Source organism: Merops nubicus, unplaced genomic scaffold, assembly GCF_000691845.1.
Source record: "Merops nubicus isolate BGI_N331 unplaced genomic scaffold, ASM69184v1 scaffold43176, whole genome shotgun sequence".
Classification (NCBI taxonomy): domain Eukaryota; kingdom Metazoa; phylum Chordata; class Aves; order Coraciiformes; family Meropidae; genus Merops; species Merops nubicus.
This window is the reverse complement of record NW_008617809.1, coordinates 1-19,935: the sequence shown is the minus strand read 5'-3', so window position 1 is coordinate 19,935 and position 19,935 is coordinate 1. Positions and strand designations below refer to the sequence as shown.

Here is a 19,935-nt window from a genome sequence, read left to right as displayed (position 1 = left end):
TCTATTCAACCACTATCTAAAATTTGAGAGTTGCCTCCAGTGGCTAAGTGCTTTAATGCAGCTGAAGGAATACAGACTCTCACTTTAAACAGATTGCATTGACCCAAAGCAGCACAAAATCCCTGCCTCACACATACCTACCAAATAAACAAGCCTGAATAGAAAAACCATGCTCCCATTTAAAAATAGAGCACTAACCAGTCTGGCATTAGTAATACTGGTTTCTCTGTCCAGATGAGATACTGTATGTATATTTCCAAATATAAAAATAAAATTGTATGAATTGCATGCAATTGTACATAGTGCAGTTAAAGCAATACTGAGGTGTTCTCCTTGTTTTTGTGAAGCATGTAGTCAACAGCAAACTGCAGGGTGATAATTGTATTGCAGTCCTTGGGTTTCCTCATCCACAAAGACACACAAAGCTACTTTTATTATAAAAAGCTTTAGCCCACAACAGGGGGACTTTAAATAATTTAGTTGTGATGACTTTACTGCGAATAATTTCTCCTTTTCCTTATACAGGTTATACCCAAACAGATTTTTTGTTAGAAATCCTTTGCTAGAACTCCTTTTTCACAAACCACACACCAAAAAAAGGTGTTTTCTGCTTTGACTAAATACAGTTATCCATCATGTGGAAGTAGATTAAGGTAGTTGACTATATTATAAAAGTAACCTCACCCTTATGAAGCATATGTAATACACAAAGATTCCAGTTAAGCATTATCACATACAAACTCTTCATATTTGTATAAGAAGATCAGCTTTGAAATTGCAACTGCTGAAACTGTGCAAAGGCGCCTTGTTGTGTTGTACTTAAGCTACAGGTCCCTGTTTAAAGCATTCCACAGCCGCCTCTGCATTTGTGTCATTTTGGCCCATTTCACCTATTCAGCCGCTGCGTTACCACTTCTCGGTACATGATGGAGATATAGATCATCAGGAGAAAAATGACAAAGAAATCATCCAAGAACCCCAGAATTCCAAAGAGGGCTTCAGGAAGAAAATCCAGAGGTGAAGCCAGGTAAAGCAAGGCTCCAAGCAAGCAGAGGAATATTCTGATGCGGAACATCCAGAAGAGGCCGCCGACAGAAAACATCTCCCTGAAAGCATGCCGCAACAGAGTGGGCAGATCCATAATTCTCTCCATAATCTATGAAAGACAGAAAACAAAAGTTAATATTTTGCTTTAGCGACCATGCTAAATGAGTCTTTTTTTTCAGTCTGAAGTTTCTATTACCATGTTACACCTTTGGAACCTATTACTTTATAAGAATTAAAACAAATAAGACTTAAGAACAGAATTCCTGGATTTAGTTTTGCTGGGTAAAAAGTCACACTTATCTGTTTTCTTTTTTGTTGTGAGGCACAGTGAGGAGTGAACTTTGGAATTTTTTTTGATACTGGTTGCTTTTCTACTGCACAGAGTTTCTCCATACACTCATTACATTAAAAAAAAAAAGTTTATTTTTTCAGGTATTGCCAAGGCTGAAAAAGTTGTCTAAAAAGGAATTTTGTATGTGATTAAGGCAATGCACTGTGTATAAATCAAAGATAACCTATCTAGTCTGATTAGGGCTTTAATGCAGAATTCTGGCATGCCTTCAGGCAGGGCCCACAGAAAGGTCCAATGGAGTCTGAAAGGCAGTTCCAATCTATTCTGTTTCAAAAGCAGAACCAGTGTCTTGTGGTTTAGAACATGAAAAAAAGAATTCCCACCTCACATCTCATTTGTCTCTTTGGACTGTAAATTTTTCTGCTTTTTTTTTTTTTTTTTTGTTTTTATATCCAAATCAAATGAACAGATGAAGACAAGCAGGAGTGTACTGCTAGTATGTATGTGCATGCATTTTACCTTCTGATTCAGAACACGCACATAGAAGACAGTCTCAGAAGGCTGACTTTTTAAAGTTCATAGAAATTCAATCATCTTTCTTGGCTATTTATAAAAAACCCACCACATTTTCTTCATTCAGAGAACAGAATAAAGACTAATCTAGGAGGAAAATTTAAAAAAAATCAAGATACCATATAGCTTGAAATCTGAGGATGAAAGGCATAGAGTAGAACCTCAGGTTCTTTTAATCAGCATAAAGAGATCAATTAACTGAATGTTCTTCCATTCAGGTCATGTATTTAATGAAGTATTTTTACTAATTATTAATCCTTTCAAATTAACAAGTCATAACTTAAAAACAGCTTAACACATGACTATGGAACTCAAGGCTTATTAGCAGTTCTCACTCAACAAAAATGCAAGATTTCACACATTTCCACAAATTGCAAATAAATATTTTCAAGGTTGTGGGTTTGCCCTAACTATACAAACATGTATTTCCTGAGGAAAACCTGAACAGTCAGTAAGCATCATGAAGAAAAAATCCATATTCTAGGGGAAAAAAAAGGAAGGAAAAAAAAATGCTGTTAATTCTCCTCTAAAATCACTGACTTCCACCCAAATTTACTGAAAACTTACAGATCTGGGCTGTCCTGAGAATCTCCGATTGTAATCATTAACATCTTGAAGTACTTGGGATGCATCCTGCTGATCTTCACCAAAAAGTGGTAAAAACAACGTTACCTAGGCACAGCAGGGAGACTGTTATACATGCAACTGTCTTTTAAATGCAGGCATTGTGAATTATAAATAAGAAGAGTAATCTTCAGTGAACGACACAAAAAAACTTTATTTTCTTTGAATATTTAGCAGCAAAATAGAACGAAAACTACTAACATGAGTACTGCTGCTAAGTTTTAACAAATTCATTGCATACAACTCTTTATTAATGTTTTAAAGTGTTGTTAAAAATAACCATATAACTTGGTGAATAACCAATAACTTGGTGAATAAAGTTAATTTACCATAATTTAACTAGTTTTGTTTCTTAAACGGAAAATAAAATCATGGAATCATTTCATTTGGAAAAGACATTTAAGATTACTGAGTCCAACCATAAGCCTAACACTACCAAGCCCAACACTAAACCACATTCCTAAGCACCACACCTACACATCTTTTAAATAAAGCAATGAATTCGGCCATTCTTCTTCCATCTTTAGAATGACCTTGCATTTCAGCAAGCAGGTGGCAAAACTCACGCTTTTCTATATGGACATACATACCAAGACCAAGGAGAAAACACAGAATAAATAGTAAGTTAACAGAAAAAGATATTAACCTTAAGCTTCTTTGTAAGAACAGAGAATTCTACTATGTTATTGGGTTAAACTCTCATGCAAACGTAGAAAAATACGTAAGGTCATATTCATGTATATCTTACGTTATTTTCCTGGATAGGAGTTTCTGAAAACTTAAGACTGGTATTTGGAAGTGATGTTCACAGATAAAATGCAGATTATCATAGGAAACTGAAAATGCACAGCACTTTCAGTTACTACAATCTTCAAAATCTCCCTCTGTAGCTGGCCACTAAATGAAAATCTTACACCTGTGTAGCAGTCACATTTAGCAAACAACAGCACAAGGAGATATACATTCAACTCCTAGTACTGCCACAAAGCTTCTGAGTGACTCATGCTGTTCATGTGGATGTTGTCTCCCTGGACTTCATTGAGGCCTTTGACACCGTTTCCCACAGCATTCTGCTGGAGAAGCTGGCAGCTCATGGCCCAGACAGGTGGACCCTTTCTAATATGCAATTTAAACCTCCCCAGATGCAACTTAAGCCCATTTCCTCTCATCCTACTGCTAGTTACTTGGGAGAGAAGACCAACCCCCACCTCACCACAACCTTTCAGGTAGTTGTGGAGAGCAGTAAGATCACTCCTCAGTCTCCTCTTCTCCAGGCCAAACAATCCCAGCTCTCCCAGCCACTCCTGATAAGACATGTTCCCCAGACCCTTCACTAGCTTTGTTGCCTGTTTTTGGCACCTGAAGTTGAACCCAGTACTCAGGCTGTGGCCTCATGCTCACACACTGTCCTGTTGATATGCACAATCAAAGCAGGTTATAATGTATGGGGAAAGGCCATGAACATGTTACGTAATTCATCAGAAGTCACTAGCTTTGTAGCTTATTCGCTGTTAAAATAAAGATATCCTTTTGTTAAAACACACCCTACAAGACTCAAGAGATCCTAAGAGTTAATGAGTTGCAGGGACATATTTCAAACTGACAATGTAAGTAAGTTGCGTAGGAAGGAAGTTAATGCTTGCTTTACAAAGCTCTAATTAATAATACATATTACCTAAAAATAGGAACAAAATAAGAAATTGACATGAGTAGGTTTTTTGGCAGGGAGAGGAGGAAGGGAGAAGGTCTCAGAAACCAGTAGCATACTGCCTACTGTCAGCCTTCCACAAGAGCCAGGGCTTTCAGATGCAAGTTCTATTAAAGAAGTTATATAACATCCTGAACAGAAAGCACAGAAGAATCATTGTTAAGATCTTATGATTTTCTGTTTTAATGCACTCCTTCACAGAAAAATAGCTGACTTACCAGTGCCATTCACTTAGAGTTGCAGGAACAATACATGTTTTTTGAGCCATTTGGCAAAGCAAAAAGTTCAAGAAAACAGTGTCCACCATCTGTGTCTCACATACCCGTATGTTTTCAGCTTCTTAGGCTTCTTTTTCCATCAGTCTCACTATTACTGTTCACATGTAAGTACTTTTTTTGGTAAGCTCTATTAGATAGCCAAACTATCAGGTCCACGATTACTTAAAATATTACCGTTTGCCTGCAGATTGGACAACGGATGGCACCAAGCCATGAGCCATACCTCCAGTAGGCAATAATGCAGGAACCTGATGGAGGCAAGTTAGAGACATTTATACTCCTGATTTGGAACACTTATTGTATGAAATATGTCACACACCAAGGAAAACAACAGAAGTGTATAGGCAGTTAGATTAAAACTGTCTTTTCCGTCGTAACGGTACACAGCATTCACTGAAGATACCATGAACCAATGTGTTCAAATGCAATGCTATTAATAAGAAAAAATCCTGAATAGGTTCAGCTTCATAATTTTAAGGTATTATTTCCTGAAAAGACAGAAAACTTCTTAATCATTAACTGGAGTAGCGAATAATTTAACATTTCAATGGTTTAAAATTTAAAAGCCACAAAAAAGTCAAGAGATGCTGAATGTATCATAAAAACTTGGCTTTGTTATCAGAGTTTCAACAGGTGAAGGAATATAAAACTCTGAACACTTCAACTGTTTTCAAAATTTGTAAGTTTTTTTGATTAAACAACTATGCATGGTATGCTCTGTATACTCCACAAAACTAGATGAAGGCAGTGAAAGAATTCTACTGGGAAGCTGCAGAAGAAATAAAATGCTGTATAAGGTGTTCATATACAAATATGAAAAGATGGGCCTCAAGAAAATACAAAACCACTTTAAGCACTGTGAACTTAGTCTTAATTCTTCAGGACTTCCAAGAAAAAAACCCTCTGAGATAAAGATAATACCAACCAAAATTTTTTACTCTTTCTAAACAAGTTGTTTTAAATGGTACATTTAAAAGTGTTTTTCAGTCTCCTCATTTTTTTATTAAATGGAAATAAATCATACTGTCTGTCCTTGACATTTTAAAATCAACTGCAGTTTCAATCCTGTTAGCATAGAAAAACAACACAGCACACTCTCAAAGTGACTGTTTATTCACAGATGTATTGTCTCAACAATTAATATAAAAATTACTTCTAATGCAGACTAGAAAATAAGCAGTTAAAAATCTAACAAAGCTTTGCATTAGGGTGATCGTAATTGCACTGGAAGTTTGTACTTCTGTTCTGTTTTTATCTTTACAGCTCAGTGTTTTTCCTGCTTACCACAGAAGAGATGTCCACAGTTTGTTTCTATAGGAAATGTAGCCTGTTGCAAACAGACTGGGCAGGACATATCTGTATAGAAGCGATGTCTATCTCCAGCAGAAGCATCCTGCTGGAACAGAAGAGAAACGCAAAGTGTTAAGAAATACTATTATAAATCTGTGTTTAAAAAAATTAGAAAACCCGTGTTCATTTACTCGAAGTCAGTCAAATGCGAAGCTATGTAACATCAAAATCAATATATGCAAAAATCAAACATACTTAATTGCAAAAACTGATTCACTAAGCAAGTTCTTGTGACAAGCCCATTATTCCCTTTATTCATTGCTTAAGTGTGTGCTTCAATGCAGCTGAAGACCACAAAGAAAGAACCTCCTTGGTCTTCACATTAAGTTAGGTTAGACAAACTGAAGCATGAGTAACAACTCAGATCTGCTACTTCATTATCTTACGTAGTTCTGCCCAGAGCTAGGTAACTGAATTGCTTGCCAGTTGCAGTATTTAATACTCCCAAGCCCAAGCATAGACATCATCTTCTCTATGTCACTGCCATTAAATGTTTTTTTCTCCCATTTTGCCACTTGTCTTCCACATAAATATGCACTGTAGTTAAAGTATTGCGTTTGAAGACTTTCCTCAATCCTCTCCAAAAGTTTATATTTTTACTCTAGGGCTGGGACTCAGAAATTTCTAGCAACTTGGCCTAGACTCTGCCTTCCTCTCCTCTCCATGTCAGAACTGGCTACAATCAGAACCATAGTATGTTTTAGGTTGGAAGGACATTTGAAAGGTTATTTAGTCCCATGACATAGGCAGGGACACCCGTCAGTAAATCAGGTTGTTCAAAGCCCTGTCCAACCTAATCTTGGGACACTTCCAGGGACAGGGCACCCACAACTCCTCTGGGTAGTCTGTTCCACTGTCTCACTTTCCTCATAAAAAATTTCTTCCTTATGTCCCATCTCCTCTTTCAACCATTACCTCTTGTACTGTCACTAAAGACTTTGGTAAAAGGTTTCTCTCTGTCAGTCTTTTGTTGCCTGGCTCTTGTTGCTCTGCTGTTGTTCTGCTACGCACAGTTTATCAGTCTAAATATCTAACCCTTGTCCTGTGGCAGCAAGTTGTACTCCAGATTTCTTTTCCTTTACCACCAAGTTCCCAGGAACTTTGCAGAAACCACACCACATAATCTAACATACTCCACCTTGTGGCAAACACTTGTTTGAAAAAAATAATCAGTCAAATATTTATTTGTAATTAGCTATCCACAAAAAAAGAGCCTACGTTATCCCATTACTTGATAAATTTCAAGGGTGCCTCTGTACAGTAAGTAAGCTTCCATAACTTTGAAGACCAGCTTATTCCAGACCTCAGAGAAGCCTACCCTACTCCAAACCAGAGAGTTGAACGATGCCGACACTTAGAACAGCACCTGCTCAGTTTGAAGCTGCTGGCGAAGAGCTCGCACTAGCTCTTGATTTTCTGGGTGTATGTTCTGATGCTCATTTCTGTGAAAGGAAACACAAGCAATAAGGAAACCCGAACGCCGTGACCCAACACTGAAAAATAACTGTTTGAAAAAAAAAATGAAACCTGAACAAAGGGCAAAAAATAATTCTTTCCTGCTATACAGGAGTTTAGAGGAAGCACACAAATAATGAAGGGAACAGGATATTTATTCTAGATCCTAGAGTTAACCTGGACATTTAAAGCTGTACAGCAGCAAGATTTTTCAAAGAGACTCCATAATCCATCATTAAATCATGCTAAAACCAGACTTTCACCTGAAACAAAATTAGGCCATTAACCTGAAAAAAAAAAACAATCAAATTGCTTGAAAGCTTTTATATTCATCATGCAGAAGTATTTTTAATTTGTCTTCAGTGCTAGTTTTTGTATTATTGATCTACTAATAATTTTTTTTTTCATTTACTGCTTAAGTTTTAGAGTTGAAAATCCTAATTATTTCAATTCTATCTGCTATGTGAAAGATTAAGACATAAGAATTATGTAAGAAAGGTAGGCAAACTCTTAGAGTTAAAATGCTGAATTTATGTAACTATCAGCAGACTGGATATAAAAAGAAAACACTCTTTAAATCACTCTTTCTAAAAAGACAGACTATGGGCAAGAAAAGTACTGGTTAGAGATGCCAAGGGGAATTGTAGGGAAGGGACTCACTGTAGAAAGGAGGATGGATATATTACAAGTTTGAAATTCAAAAGCACAATGGGAACAGAACTGGAATGAAAAAATATGCTTACAATGTTAAGAGGTATTGAGTTACAATAAAAATGAGTCAACAGCATCACATTCAAAACTGGATTTTTATGCTTTATTTATTCATATTGATTTCAACAGTGATACATTCTGCTCAGCATTTTTGAGGTCTCAGATGGATTCCATTTTCCATTTGGGGCTAAATGCATAAAAACACATACAGAAGTTGGAGGAAGTTCAGGAGAGAAAGAGAACTACTGCCCACATTTTTTAAGCATTAGGGAAGCGTGAAGATATGTCAGTTCATCTAGAAAACTTCTCATGGAGAGAAAAAGGGACAAGATAAGGCTTTTGTTCTATAAAAAATGATAAATTATTTCCCACAGTTATCTTGAGGTTGGTGGAAAAACATTTCTAACCACGTAAGTGTTCAAAATCAGAAAAGGTTACCTCAGGGTATTATCTGTCACTGACTGGAAGTCAAATCTAAAACCAGACTGCACGGCTTCCAGGGATGGTCTAGGCAAGCTGATCCTCTACTGAGATGCAGGCTGAACTGGCTGAATTTTTTAGAACACTTTCTGGTTGAAGTTCTGTTTAAATAATTTCCTCAATGGCTCTGAGAGTTTCTGAAATATTTTCCCTCACCTGATGTGGGGAATCATAATACTGCATTACTGCTGTCTTTAACATTTCATCTCCTTCATTCTTTCTTTAATGAGGAACAAAAAAACCCCATATTTTTTCATACTAACAGTTACATGGTTATCTATAAAAAGGAAATGTATTTTAGACCACTGTGGGTGACATATATGAAAGTTATATGATGGTAAGCTTACATTAAAGCCCCTCTTGTCCACTTTGGGTCTCCACAAGTTAGATTCTGTGGATGCTGTCTGTCATATGTGTTACATGTATAAAAGTATTTTCCTGTTTAGATGCTACAAAATGAGCATATTTTGTAGTTTCAGTTTCCTAGAACTTTGATACACATAGAATTCCAATTCAAATCACACATTGCTGAAAGGCATGAATTAGAAGCCAGTTTATTCTGATTCCTCCATAATTAATTACAAGTTTGCTGCTAATGTGTTCATGTATATAGTATTAAATAGGTGTCACATACTACACTGAATACATGAGCGTATTTGTATAGCTGTAGAGGTACAGCATCTGTCACTATAAGATCTGAGATAGCAGAACACTGCGCAGCACCCAGGAGAGGACAGGCAGTGCTGAAGGCATGTCCAATCCATGACTTCTGTCGTGCAACTAGTGTGAGAAAACACGTTAAATAAATCAAAACCAGTATGGTGCCATGTTGTTAAAGGCATTATCATAAACAAGCCAGAAAGAAGTTGCTAGATGCAGAGTTTTTTAACATTCTCGTTTCTGAGTGTTAGCACTCCAGAACTTGAGACAAAAAGTCCTGTGTCAGGGAGAGATTGTGCTAAGTAACACAAAGGGCTCCACCAAACTGTCTTTAACAGAAGGAGGGAGGCTGCCTGCTCAGTGTGCAGTCTCATACTGGGAAAGTGAGGGACAGTACTTAAGGGGACGGTGTACCAATGTGCAATGATGGCCACTGATAACTTTCCAGGATTAAGATTTCCCTTCTGCTGTAAATACTGACTTGATCTTATAATCACACCATATGATGGGATAGAAAGCAGAAGGAAAAACAGCTACACCTGCAGATTCATATATGTGGGTTGGGTAAGTCATCTGGGACAAGCAGGTAATTTCTGACATAAAACATTGGACGGTCAGGCTCTCTTTAATTTGTTAGATAAATTAAATTTTCACATTCTCATTTGTAATGTGGCGACCTACATAAAAGTTTAAAAGATGATGGGAAAAATCTGTCTGCATTTTATCAAAATTTGTAACCCAAAGACATGCTTTGCAAAAGTATCTTACAGTAACTGACTTAAACATTTGAAACTTGGTATATGTTAATTATTCTAATAAGTTTCTCCACCAAAAGCAGACAGACCTTCAGCTCATGAGCTGATGTCTTCCCTGCTGGAAACAAGTACAGCAACCTTATTTTTTTTCCATATTCCACTTCAGACCCCTAAAATCTTCTGCAACATACATTCTTTGCTGCCTACTTTCCCTTTTTATTCAGTTCCTGAAAACCTGTTCTCTACCATAAGCGTTCTTTCACGTGTTCCTACCCAGAACCTGTTCCTACCCAACTAAAGTATTTCAGATGTTGCATACAGGAGTACAGGCGGCAAGGAGACTGGGGTAATGGACACAGCATAAGGAACACACAGATCACTGTATTGCCTAATATAACAAGAGAAGAAAAAGAAAAAACTCCTTTTTTCCCCAACTCCCCTTTTGGTGATAGACAGATAAATAAAAAAATATCATACTTTTTTGTACAGTACAGATTTTCTACTATACTGTGCAGATTTTGATGGAGATGATACGAATTGGTTAAAGGAAAAATGCTACTGAATACTGACCATTTCAAAAGCCACAGTGGAGAGCTAAGAGGATACTGATGGAACTTGCAGTAGTCAGTCATACAATGGACAAGTAAACAAGCTTCAAGACTTCCAAAGTATGGTAGCTTTGTGTCAGAGTTTGTTTGCCCTTCCAGAAAATAAACCATCAGGGCATGTAACAGCATCCAAGAACTTTTTACTCAGCTCATTATACTGCAGAAGTTGTTCATAACTAGCCCTTTTCTCCCTCCTCAAGTAACCCTTCATCATTGACATATCATCTTCCTGAACTCTGAACCTGAATGAACTCATGCTGCTCTTGCCCACTGCTGACCCTGGTTCCACTGACTTTTTTTTCCCATGTTCCTAAGGTTTTTTTTTATAAAGTTCAAAAATTAAAAGTCTACTTTTAAACTAAACTCTTAGAATTCAAGTAACAAATGCTGAAAATGTCAATATAAAGGGCAGAGAAGGCATAAGAGAGCAGAGGGAAAAGAGGCACTCTTGAAGCCATCTGAATAACCAAAACAGCTTTGGAAAGAAAAGCAAAGCGAAGTGCATACTTTTAAGATTCATCTGCTGCTTTACGGTTTTGAAAAGCAGCACTGCCTTGCAATCTAACCAAGCTTTCCCACTTCTGGTTTCTTTTGTAGCTTGCTCTCAGATACCTCCTACTCCACTAATACTTCTCATATAGACAGATCCTCCTCAGTAAATTCCATAATGCCAATAATAAAATTGAGTTCTCTTAGCTGTTAAAACACTTTTGTGTTCAGAAGTCTACAGACACCCATAAAAAAACCCAAGAGACAGCCTGAAGCTAAAGACTTACTTTCCCAAAACACATAGGCTAAGGTATTTGTTAGGTTGCAAGGACAAACTCTGAAATGAAAAATAAGCTTTGGTTACTTGACTGTTAAAATTATTGCATTCTGAACATAACATTTGGCATTACAGAAAGCATACTGAAGTCCACTGTTTCCCAGAATATAAAATTATAAACAGTTCAGTGATTTTTTTTGTGTGTGTATTTTCTTGTTTTAAGACTGCAAATAGAAAATACATTGGAGGATTATATCCAATCATTATCGACAAATCTGTGCTTTGTAACCAAGTATGACACACCCGCTCTATGGATGGTGAATCCAGCCTTTTCCAGTCTTAAGGAAAGATGAACACTATTCAGTTTGATCATCTGAAGATAAGGAATCAAACGTCACTTTTGAGAAATGCATCATTTCATTCTAACTGTGAATTCAATTACAAAACTCCGCCAAGCAATTAGAGAAACAGGGTAAGTGATCAAACAATCATTTCCTTAATGTCACACAATCACAGTTGTTTTATGTACCAATGCAAAAATCTGTTGATAAAGTTAGAATTTTAAAAATGGAGGTATGTTGATTAATCCTGTCAACGTATTCTCACCTTAAAAGCGTATATACCAAGGCAGCAATGAAAGTGAAACTGAGCACAACTGCCACCAGTACCTGGTCACTTATTCCTTCTATAACTGAATCATTATCTAGCTTCAAACTCTGAACTTCTGCTTGATGACTGGCCATCACAGCTCTAAAATGTAAAAAGAAATATATAGATATACATATATATATATATATATTTTAAAGCATACATGTGCACATGTACATTTTAAACATAGCTACAAATAATATGCATACACATCTATTCATACACACAAACTCCTGAAGTAGTCATTGCTGGGGAGAGGAAGGGGGAAATGGTAAAAGAAGAAGGACCAGATGCATTTTTACCCAACACTTGGCTTGCTGCAGAGAACTGTGAAACACTTGTCTTGCGCAGTAGCAAACAAGTCTTAAATTACTGTGTTGTGATCTAAAGATTCTTTTTCCAAACATCAGTCACATACTTTACCTGGGAATCTTTACCAGATAACCTGCCTAGGAATAGGTCATTCCTGAATTAAACACATTCTAACGACAGTTCATTTAAGAAAAAGCATAATGATTCTGTATTATGAAGAGCTTTAGCTATTACACAACACATCATTGCTGCTAGGCTGAGACAATGTAATTTTTAGAAGCCTAATTCTCACCACTTACGTGAAGAAAGAAACAAGGACATTTGTGTTTTAGCTGCTTTTGAAGTGTTAGATGCCCATTCAGATAGAGAGAAACCACCCAATGCACTTAATATTTTATCTGTCTTTCCTATGCATTATCATCCTTCAGCTGGAAACATGGGAAAAACTTGAAAGAAGAAGAGTAGTATCAGGCTTTCCTAGTTAGACTAATTTGTTTCATATTCATTTCACATATGCAACAATCAGAATGACTTGCCAAAGCTAACAATTATTAACCTATAGCATTAACCTACAGCTGGAGACAAAGAAAAGCAGAAGTTTCCAACACCCTGCTAAATCATTCCTACTGCAATCAGGAAATGAAATGAACTACAGCTGTGAATATTATGAAACCAGGAGAACATAGCCTGCTCTGGCAAATGACAAAAAAAAAAAAAAAAAAGTAATCTTCAAGCTGTGTCCCTACACAATTAAGGTATTTTTCATATAGAGTGGACAAAATCTCAGCATCAGTTTATGAGGTCAGGTAAGACTGGGAGAATTTACTTCCTAGTCTAGTGTGCCTTAAGCTTGCAAGATTTCAACAGTGTTCCTCTCTACTTCACAGCTGGTGTCATTTTTTAATTTGAATCTTGCTTTCTAGTAAACATCACCAGACACTGCCTGCCCCTGAATTAACTGCAAAACTGAAACGAAACACAAGTCATTGGGGTTTTAGTTGATACCTGTACCAACTACCTCAGCAGCATTTCAACATGCCACTCTACTGCCAATATAAAAGTGTCATCGCTTCCACAGGATACCTTCCATATATTTTCTTATACAAGTTGTGGAGCTTTATCCAAGCTTCCTTACATCTGTAGGAGCTGCCCTCTGTAGCAGTCATGCAAAGGAAGCTGGTCTATTCCAGTATTATTGTAAAAACTGGTAAGTGGCATAACTAAGTACCATACTAGCAGAGAAAATTCACAGAGAATGAAGAACGGATTCCTTTATTTGTTGTCACAATTTTGGGTTTTCACTATGAAAACCAAAATAAAATAAAGAAGCATATATGAAGTGAAACAATAAAGTTACCCTAAGTATCCCAATCCAAACCGAGACTTATTCTGCAACTATGAATGTAATTTTTACTAATTACAGCCTTCCACAAGCAACCGTGTCATACTCTGAACACTGAAATGTCGATTAGTATTTGGAAAGAGTAACTTTTCCCAGTGGTGGAACATCTGTGACTCATCAAGAGCTAAGTTTAAAGAGGTCAGTACTGACATAGGTTTCATATAGGTTAATGATAAAAGACTGTATCTTTGTGGAAAACTCTTACACAGGAACAAGAGCCTACACAAGGAGTTATAGCATTTCTCTGTGTAGCTAGTTACACAATTCTATTGCCACAACTAAGGCCATGAGGCTAAGGTGTTGTGGAAGTTTTTTGAGCAACATCTCTTTGGTGCTGAGGATCTGGATGGGTAGGTGTGCTGTGATGCCTCCACAGCTCAACATTCCCAACCCATATACTTTATTTCTTTGCATATCCAAACCTGTAGAAGCTTCTCTCTCATAGCATATCATATTGGGACGCTCATCTTCCACAACTGTGCCTCAGGCACTGTGTTTGTATCTTCAGCTCCTACATTTTCTCTAACTACCACTGTCAGTCCACTGATTTTCACAGCATCACCATGTCATTTCTGGATTGACCATTCAGTACAAAAGCAGAAGTAAACAGCAAGGAATTGGTATATGATGATTCCCCCATTGTCCTACACCAGGTCTGTTAACAACATACCAACATGCTAATAACAACTACATCCCTTTAAGTATTATGCAATTTTTTTCAGACATACACACTGTGGCAGAGACATATAGGTGATTTAACTGCACCTTTGGAAGGCAGGTGTTTCTCACACTGACACCTGGAAAGCTTCCTTCCTCACTGCTTGCTTGGCGTACTCTGAAATCAGTGCATGACTTGTCAGTATCACATAAAAGGCAACTTAGTTTCCCAGAACAGCCTCCAAGGCCTCCATTTAGAGCTCTCCCTCCCTGTGGTGCCAAGGTTGCCAGCAGAATAGGAGTAAGAAATACTCACATCCTCACCTTCTCTTCCTTCCTGCACACAATGGCTGTTACTTGTATCAGTTTCACTCCTCATTTACCACATATGACTTTCCCAATAACCACTTTCACAGAAACTTAGTGTCCACTGCACCAAAGGGCTGACATGAACTGTGCAGACTAAGTAGTGCGAACATAAGAGTTTCACTCCAAATAATCAGTACATTTTTCCTCAGATTAGTCATTGAGGCCTCAGCAAAGAAAGTAACAATCTCCTCCTACTCCTGTCTCTACGTTGGCATGTAAAACACCAGCAATGGCTACAAGACTGCTAAAATACACTTTGAAAATTGTCTGGCTGAAGGAGGAAGAAATCTTCTGAACTCAAGTTTGTTTTGAACATTTTCAAACAAAACATCTGTAAATTTGCAGTCCATGTTTCCTCAGGTGCAACCACAACAGCAAACGAACACATCTGCAGTGGTTTGAATGCTAATGGTCCTAAAATAGCTGCTAACGAATCTTAACTCCCAGTGCATCTTTAGCAGTGGTGCTCTTTCAATCAGTAAAATTAATAAACAGGCTCTAGGAGACAATTCTGAAATGATGTAAAGAAGACACTTCAGTCTTCAGAGACAACGAGCCTTGAAAAGGGCTAACTGTATGTCAGAAGACTTCCAGAACCAGACTTTATCACAGACATTTTATCTCAGACATCTAACCTCTCCTAACATAATAATAAGCAATAATTTGATGTCATTTAATAGCAACTTAATAAGTTTTGTCTAAAAGTCAAGCTTTTTGTGTTGATCCATTACATTTGTCTGGTTATGCAAAAATAAACAGTATCTCATCAACCTTTACAATGTATAATCCTTTCCAAATCAGCGTTCTACACCATAGGCTTTTTGCACATTAAATAAGTTTAAAACCATTCTTTCTTATCTGCAGATTTATGCTACTTTTATTTCTTTTTATAATTACAAAGAACATTTGAATTTTTTTAAATGCTGTGCCTCTCCTTTTATACAAGATATTACTTCCTGTCTACATTAGCTCTCTAAGAAAAGTACCAAATTAACAGAATAATTTCAGGGGGGAAAAAAAGCATAACCCCACTCTGTGTTCCAATTAGAGGATGAAAAAAACCCTACATCTAACAATACTCACATCAAAATTAGAATTTATAAACCCCTACATCTAACAATACTCACATCAAAATTAGAATTTATATAATCAACTTCAGAATGTTAAAAGCATTGGTTGCAAAGATTTGATAAGATTTGATAAATACTGTAAACTTAATGTGTTTGCATTAGGATTCCTGATACTAAACAGCCTCAAACTGATCTGTCCACAAGCTCCTTGGGAACAGAAAAGGATGAAACTCATACTTTGTGAAATCAAGCAGTTTTGATAGCAAAAGGAACCACAGACTAACCACCTGAACACCAAATGGCCTTATGATCAGTTTTCCTGAGTGATCACTGACAGAAAGCAACACTAGCTTACTTAGATTTCAAACAGGCGTATGCAGGCCTTAGAAGTTACACTTCTTCCTCTATGGCCAAGTAGGAGTAAAGCATGCAGGTTTATTTAAAAAAAAAAAAAAAAAAAGAAAGAGAAAGAGAGAAAGAACCATAATGAGCAATACTGCAAATACCATGTCTTTTATTCTTGAAAACTCATACAGACCACATGGAAATGTGAGGGTACTAGTGGTGATGAATTATTTCTTCATTTTTCAGATTTGGAAAGTACTGTGAAGACTTTCAATGCTCAATATACAGCACAGCTAGGACAATACCCCATGCCGTGATTCATAAAGAAATGAAAAACAATCTACTCTTTTTGCCAGCTATATAAAATCAGCATATCCCCACAGTTTTTTGAAGGGGTTGAATATTTCCACTTTTATCAGGAAAGTATCATACACTAATATACAGCAAAAAACCAGATATTTTAGAATCTACAGCCAAAGGAATATACAAGCATAGTGAAAAAGTAGTAAGAGGCCCTCTTCATGTCAGAGAAGAAAACGAAGAGGTAAGACACACACAATATTGCTGCAAGATACAAATTAGTAACCAAGAGCAACATTTTACTGACTGTGAGAGCATAGTACAATTTGCTCAACATCTGAAAGGAATGTTGGTTAACCACGTGTCCTTTCAGGGGTGGGCTGGGAGTGAACTGGAGGAGAACAACCAGATCTGCTTTTTTTTCCCCCCTCCCCTTCATTTCCATTCCTTTCATTTTTCTTCTTGATGCAGTACCAGCAGCCATCGTCAGTGCTTGAAAAAAATTATAAAATCAAGACTGGTGGTAGACCAGGGTACAATCCAGAACCTGTAATATCTTTTGTCTGGTTTCACTAGAAGTATTACCCCTCTCCTTAACAATGCTGCTGAATTTGTAGGAATCACACGTTTTTCAGGGTAAGATAATTCCTCTCAGTTTCTTAAACTAAAAAGGCTTTAACACCTCAAAATTTTTTTCCTTTATAAAAAACATTTATTGTTGCTGTTGTGCCTAATTTTTATCAACAGGTTTCTAATAATATTGACCTGTTTTAGATAACAGAAATCAACTTGTAAGAACTTAAGCATACTAAAATGGAGCATGTTTATTCTGTAACACCCATCCTTTTTAACTTACACTGAAATATCTAGGGCATAAATTTAATGTTTTTCTTTCATTTAAGAGAAAAGATACGCATAAATTCCGCAAATAAAGACAAATTCTTAAATGTGGGGCAAAAATTGAGAACTCTCTCACCACAAGCTTCCTACTTCAGGGCAGCAGCAAGCTGTGGCCACTGTCCATGGCTGAGAATGGAACTTGCAAATGGATTTAAATCAGCAAACTGGGCTCTAAATTAGTTATATCTAGTCTCCTTCATGAAGATCTCAAAGTTATGACAAGTCTGCACTCAGGAGCCATTAGTGAGAGCAGCCATTAAGCAGGCACGATGAACAGTAAATGTACAAACAGAATGGACAGCTCTGGCATGCATTCACAAGCCTAAATCAGCTAAATCCTGAGCTGACACGTTTTACCCAGGTACTTTAGTGTATGGAAGTTGGACTTGGAGATAGTGCTGTAGACATATATAACATTATGAAATGGAAATGAGGGAAATGATTGATGGTGTGCTCAGAATAAGTAGCTTTGAGGAACTTGGATTTACTAGCTTTTCATTTTTGTGAAAGTATTCTTACTTGAATAAAGCACACACCATGATCTCTAATGTTAAGTACCTCCACACATTTTAAAAATCAGGACAGACCACCCAAAGGACACCTTTACAAAGGGAATTGAAAAGAATATCAAGTACAGCAACATACAAATTGACAAGATACGTCCTGTGAGAAGGCTGTTAACACTGACCTGGGAACACCTTACTAGGATTTCATGCAGTCCATTAACACAGTGTTACTATGAGTTAGCAGCAACTTCAGAGTCACAGATCAGCTCAGCTGCGGCAGCAAAGTTACAGCCGAACTCACCTTTATCCTATTTGCCTGTCTCTCCACCACAAACCACTTTTGCTTTCAGGACTACACTGACTGCTTGCATGTGCATGCATGCTTTTTGCAAAAGAGAAAGAAAAAAGCCTAGAGTGTCTTGTCAAAATAGGGGAGCAGGTAATTTCAGCAGGTAAATACTATTTTTTTTCCAATATACCTTAAGAACTGACCAACTGAGGCACTCGTCTGGTAAAGCAGGTCTCTGCAAGGTCTGAGGTCAGCAGTCTCAGAGGCTCATGTTTATCTAATGAGGAGTAAAAAAGAAGAAAAACAAAGGAAAACAGATATTTTACTTTTGCTGGTGGAATCATGCTTTGCAAGCTAAAAATATTACAGATGGAAACTCCAGATGCAATTCTGTCAGGGGAAATAATTCCAAGTTGAAATACATCATTCTACTGGGAAAACAAAAATTCTCCAATCATTTTTTCTCATGAGCCTGAAACTATGCTGATGGCTGGAAGGACAAATTCAGTGGTCTATGTAGCATCACTTGTCTGGAAAATCTGTGCCAGGGTGATGCATGACCTGTGCAAAAGTGCCAACAAAGTCTTCCACTGCTTTACACAGTGAAAACATACTGGAAGACAGAGAGTTCTAAAAGAACCAGAGGGTGAAACTGAATTCATATGCAGACAGGAACATGAGAAAGTGCCTAGCAATGCCTTCAGTCTGGATATCTGACTTTTCAGATCAGGCAGGAAGAGAAATTAAATACTGACGATTATAACAACATTTACTGAAACATGGCAAAGCTTCAGCTAAGAATGAAGAGGCTTTAAATCTGTTTTAAGAAAAGTGCCTGAGAATCCTTTAATGTAGAACACCAGGCTTCTGTGCACAACCTCACAACTAAAATAGACAGCAAGACAAAAAGCATTACTATTTTTTTTTTTTTGTATCAAAAAAATACAAAACGTAACAACAACAAGCAAAGGAGAGCTGGAAATGGATAAAGGAAGATGCGGCACAAACCCTTAAGCACTGAAATATAACTGTGAAAGCGTTGTTTGTAAAACGGACCAAGCACAGAGCGTAAACTACAAGCTAAAACTTGGAAGGGCAAGCTACAGTTGCACGTCTTACATGGCTTTTTAAGACTTTAAAACTAATTCTTGAGTGTGAAAGCTACCTTAATATGAAGAGAGACAGAAGTCATAACTTGGACATGAGAACAAGTTAGATTATGAGGGCAGCAAGAGGGCACTTCACTGGGAAAACTTAAGAATTTTCATTGCTTTTTCAATACACTGTTAATTCAAAACAAGTTGACATATAGGAACACTCAGATTTTGTCCATACTCCTATCTTATTTAATGGAAAAATTGAGAAAGCAGGAGCCAAGTGACAGGTACTAGATCTGGAAGCCTTCCTTTCTTATTCACTTATCCCACCCTCGGCTGTTGGCACAAGTGGACCGTGCTTGCTACTGCATGTTGTTGCACATCAGGCGAGCCGTGTAGCGATAAGAAACCGTACAGCTTATCATTACACTCGACGTTCGTATTGCGAACTTTGGGTGGGCCAAAGTTGAGCTCCTTGGTGAGCAGGAGCTCCCCGAACGCCTCGGGTGGGGCCGCCCGTGGGCAGGGGGCCCCGGCCGGGGCAGCGGGGCCTCGGAGCCTCCCTGGCCACGAGACGCACTCCACGTCGAGATCGGAATTTAACTGAATTACCTGCTGCCGGTGCTACACAAATCGCTTTTATTTTGCGGTGATTTTCACTCCAGCAGAATTTTGCTGAGAGGAAGCTAACGACAATTTTACGCCCCACAGAGAGGAAAGCGGTGTGGGGGCT

The 19,935-nt window shown here is 37.5% G+C and overlaps 1 protein-coding gene across 1 annotated transcript; it reads right to left on the bottom strand.

Moving 5' to 3' along the window:
• Positions 1–572: 572 nt before the first annotated feature.
• On the bottom strand, positions 573–12,055 carry RNF170 (ring finger protein 170). Its single transcript, XM_008943249.1, has 6 exons — positions 11,914–12,055; positions 7,239–7,314; positions 5,807–5,915; positions 4,697–4,770; positions 2,480–2,584; positions 573–1,156 (listed from the first exon to the last, which is right to left on the bottom strand). The coding sequence occupies exons 1-6, from the start codon at positions 12,048–12,050 to the stop codon at positions 887–889; spliced, it is 771 nt and encodes a 256-aa protein (XP_008941497.1). The 5' UTR covers positions 12,051–12,055; the 3' UTR covers positions 573–886.
• Positions 12,056–19,935: the final 7,880 nt, after the last annotated feature.